Source organism: Coffea arabica, chromosome 1e (assembly GCF_036785885.1).
Source record: "Coffea arabica cultivar ET-39 chromosome 1e, Coffea Arabica ET-39 HiFi, whole genome shotgun sequence".
Lineage (NCBI taxonomy): Eukaryota > Viridiplantae > Streptophyta > Magnoliopsida > Gentianales > Rubiaceae > Coffea > Coffea arabica.
The window spans coordinates 37,308,870-37,313,760 of record NC_092311.1 but is presented as its reverse complement, the minus strand read 5'-3'; the positions used below and the strand labels follow the sequence as shown (position 1 = coordinate 37,313,760).

At 35.9% G+C, this 4,891-nt stretch overlaps 1 protein-coding gene across 1 annotated transcript; it reads left to right on the top strand.

Annotated features, from left to right (window-relative positions):
- The first annotated feature begins 409 nt into the window (after positions 1-409).
- Positions 410-4,166, top strand: LOC113693787 (uncharacterized). Its single transcript, XM_072055223.1, has 2 exons — positions 410-3,043; positions 3,774-4,166. Exon 1 carries the CDS (start codon positions 1,069-1,071, stop codon positions 2,338-2,340), a length of 1,272 nt encoding a protein of 423 aa, XP_071911324.1. The 5' UTR covers positions 410-1,068; the 3' UTR covers positions 2,341-3,043; positions 3,774-4,166.
- The last annotated feature ends 725 nt before the right edge of the window (positions 4,167-4,891 follow it).

The window sequence follows — 4,891 nt, the reverse complement described above, 5'->3', positions numbered from 1 at the left end:
AAATGGCCTGCTCTTTATGGCTTTCCTTCATTATATGATCAAAGTACCATACTTTTTTGTATTTATCACGAATTCACATATTGTGATTGTGAATTAAAAATTTTTCGAGATCGTATTTTCATTAATTAGTTTTTTTTCATACTATCGTTAGTTTAAATGAAAATTTTAGTTGCACGGTGTTTGGGAGCAACTTCTAAAGTAACTATATTATCCTAATAATTTTTATAATTGTTTAGTATATTTATGTCATGGGTATACATTGTTGGTATGTTGTTATTAATTTTATTAAATTGTTTGGTATATTAGGTACAGAAAAGTATAGTTTCACAATTTTTTAAATGTAATAAAGCAGTGGGAAAACAATGCACAGTGAACGGAGGAATTAGAGGGGAAAAAAGGCTGCATCCGGACATGTCTTGTTTGGTTTATCTTCACGCGTGTTATCACTGCAACATAACGATTTGTAAACTCCTCATTTCATAAATACATGTGTCATGCTCTGAGGATCTGCCTATGGTAGGAAGTTCCTACCATAAAGGTTTCCAGCTCTATATATCTATCTGCAACATAGCTGAAGTACTGAAATTTCTTCCGACATTTCACGTGACCATGGGTGGATCAACCCATTTCTCTGTTTTCTTACTCGTCGCAATAATTTTACTCTGTTCTTCCAGCAAAACTGTAAATGCAAGTTGCTATGCAAGTGAGAAACAAGCTCTTATGGACTTCAAGAAAGACTTGGAAGATCCCTATGGTAGACTCTCGTCTTGGATTCGCGACGTTGATTGCTGCAAATGGGAAGGAGTTGTTTGTAGCAACCAAAGTGGCCGCGTGATTCAACTTCACCTTTAGAGGCCTGTTCCTGAAATTGTTCATTATGGTGATCTGGTGTTTGTTCATTCTAACTCACAATTAAGCGGTAAAATCAGTCATTCGTTACAAAATTTGACTCACTTGCGTTATCTTGATCTAAGTCTAAATGATTTCAGTCGAATTCCAATTCCCAGTTTTTTTGGGTCTCTCAGAAGTCTGAGGTACCTGAATTTATCTGGAGCTGGATTTCAAGGAATGGTTCCCTATCAGCTTGGAAACCTGTCAAGTTTACGCACTTTAAGCATAGGAGGAGATCCGTCCGATCTTCAAGTTGATAACCTGCAATGGTTGGCTGGTCTCTCTAATCTGGAGCACCTAGACATGAGTGGCGTGAACCTTAGTCTAGCGTCTAATTGGCTAGAGGTGATTAACACGATCCCTTCTTTGGTAGAGATATATCTGTCCTATTGTCAGCTTCATTTAATTTCTCATCATCTTGGCAGAGATACATTGGTCTTCCATGCCAACTTTTCTTCTCTTACTGTCCTAGATCTTTCTGGAAATTTTCTTGGATACCCTAGATGGATTTTCGGTCTTACTACCCTTGCTTCCCTTGATTTAAGTCTGACCTTGTTTGAAGGTCCATTGCCTAGAGGTCCTTGGAACTTGACTTCCCTCCAGCACTTGGATCTTTCAACGAACCATCTGAATGGTTCGCTACCAAACGAGCTTGTTCATCTTAACAATCTCATTTCTCTCAACCTTTGGGAGAATGATTTCGACGGCTTCTTGGAAGGAATTTGGAATTGGAGCTCCCTTACATCTTTGGATCTGTCAGATAATAACTTCGCTACCTTCCTCCCAAGCCAATTATCGACTTTAACTGCCCTAATTTCACTTGATCTTACAAACAATCAGTTTCGAGGTTCTATCCCAAGCTCTATTGCCAACATTTCCAACCTTCAATATCTTGATCTATCTAATAACACTCTTAGCTCCTCTTTACCAAGTGAAGTATTCACATTGAAGGACTTGATTAGACTTGATGCAACAGATAATCACTTGAACGGCCCAATTCCAAGTACAGTTGGCAACTGTACCAAGCTAAAATACCTTTTGCTAAATAGTAATGCTCTATCTGGCTCAATTCCATCAAATTTAGGAAGATATACCAAGCTAGAATACCTTCGGCTAAATGATAATGCTCTATCTGGCTCAATTCCATCAAATTTAGGAAGATGTACCGAGCTCAAAGAACTTTTGCTAAATGATAATGCTCTATCTGGTTCAATTCCATCAAGTTTAGGAAAACTGTCATCCTTGGAGCTCTTGGATGCATCTCGCAACAAACTCACTGGAACTCTTCCTGAAAGTCTTTGGCAGCTTCCCAAACTTGAAGAGCTTCGTATTCACGACAATTTAATGGAAGGCATTGTGAGCGATAGTCACTTCGACAATCTGACAGCTTTAAGGCATTTTAATCCATGTTTTCAAACTCGGACCGGACCGGCCGGTTGGACCGGTTGAACCGGGAACCGGTCAGGCATCCGGTCCGAGTTGCCATTAAAACTCGGTTGGCCAAAACTCGGTCAAATCCGGTCAAAACCGGGGTTCGACCGGAAACCGGTACGAACCGTTAAAACCGGGCTTTTCCATTTTTCCTTTCCTTCTAACTTTTTTCTTCCCGCTTGTGAGTTTAGTTCTCAGCAGCATAGCTTCCTTCTTGTTCTTCTCACATATCATCAGCTGGCATGGACTCAATCAAAACCAGCTTTTATAATTAATTTTTAAATAAGATCTCATAGATCTCATGTCAATAAACGAAAAAAAAGACAAAGAAAATTGTAGAAAGGAGAAACATAAAGAAAAGAGAAATTAGAAAAAAAAAAGAAAAGACGATTTCTGAGTTCAAAAAGAAAAAATTAACAAATTAAATTTGCAAAGGTAAAAAAAAAATCAGGAAAACGAAAAGATGAAAGAAACATAAGATTGGCAATGATGGGAAGACAATAAGATAAATGAAGCAGCGGCAGGCAGCGTGGAGACTTGAGGAAAAGGCAAAGAAATAGGAAGAGTATTACTGGGGCGGAAGAAGAAGGAATGGGAGGAAAGGAGTTATTGTGGAGATAAAGTACAAGAAAAGAGCTCCGGTGAATGAGAGAAAGAAAAGCCGAAAAGGTGCCAGGATAAAGTCAAAAGCAAATTGGGGCGGCGGCTAACATCATATTAGGTATGCTTGCTCCAAAATTGTTTTAATAATTTCATTTGACCCCATATTATTTTAAGAAGTATAAAATCCACCCATTATATTTTTTTAAACTACAAATTTACCTATAATTTTGAAGTGCATTTCTTTTGGACTAAATCCAAACTCATCAAATATGCATATAAAGTTATAAACCATCAATTTAAAGGGAATTTTTATATATTATTTTAATTATATATCATTAATATATATTTATGACGTCATCCGATTCAACCCCGGTTGAACCCGGTCGAACCCATTGACCCCTGACCCTTGACCTCAGCCGAGTCGATATCCGGTCCGAGTCTGAAAACATAGATTTTAATGCCTCTGGAAACTCCTTGACCTTAAAAGTAAGTGCAAGTTGGACTCCTCGTACCCAATTTAAAACACTTGGATTGGGCTCGTGGAAGCTGGGTCCCCAATTTCCTACATGGATCCGATCACAAAAATTCCTTCAGTATTTGAACTTGTCATTCACGGGAATTTTAGATACCATTCCACCTTGGTTATTCAACTCATCATTGGATACCGTAGACCTTTCTCACAATCAACTTCATGGTAAGAGTTCAAATATCTCTGAAGTTGTTAAGGGTTTATATCTTTGAAGTTCAAATATCTCCTTGACCTTTCCTACATTCAATTGCCTACACACCCAATTAATTTATCATTGATTGACATATTTAGAACTTAATTTCCAACTATTTATTTTCAGGAGGCATCTCTCACATTTTGTGTGAAGTGAAGAATGAAAATCAAGTTCTTCAATATCTGGATCTTCGGGAGAATTCTCTATCAGGAGAAATTCCTGACTGTTGGATGAATTACCTAGTCTTGTATCACATCAACCTCAACAGCAATAACTTCACTGGAAGCATTCCAAGGTCATTGTATCATTTGGAAGGTCTGGACTATTTAGACTTGGGTAATAACAGCCTCACTGGTCCGATAACCTTTGACTTTGAATAAATAAGTTTGGAATTCGGAACCCTCCGGCAGAGTTGTGGTGATGTAATTGCAGGTCAAGCTGCAATCCCAAATCTTTCATATATAGAAAATGTTGTAATTTTTAACAGTCGTTAATGGATTCACCAGTGTTTTGAAGCTATGATTGTCAGATTCCACGTAATGGTTTCTATTATACATTTGACGACAATAGGAAATGACATTTGCACCCCGTCCTCTTGAAATGAACCAAAGAAAAAGTCAATATTACCTAAAATGCATATCAAACTGTAAACTTGAAATGAACATCTTTACTTGGAGAAGTTCAGTTTTCTGATCCAGTATTAGGCCCAACTGTTTTGATCAAAATAAATTTGGTCTCCAAAATTTATCCTTTTTTTTTATCAAATTTATGACTAGACAATAATTCAATAATTCTCATGGTCAAAATCAGTTTACCTTTAGCCAACAGTTTTACTTTGCATTTATTTAGAGTTTGAATTGTTATAGTTTCTTAAGTTTTAAGTAATATTATTAAGAGTTTTAAATAAAAAGATAAATAAATTAGATCAAAATTGTTTTTAGACGTGTATTACAAATACTGTTTAAATTTCTTTTACTTCTTTTTTTTATTTTCTTTGTTTTATAATGCCACTAGTTTCTTTGATCATGAGTTCTCTCCTTTTCTTTCACATATATTAATTGTTAAACACTCAATTATATTAGATGTAAATTAGATTGACAAGCTAACATATATTTTCTTTCTTTTTTTTCTTTGTACATTTCAACAGATTATCAATCCAGTTCGAAATGAAATATATATTATATAAAATTATTTAGATTTTGAGATAAAATTATTTACATACATGAACATTATAACAATTAATC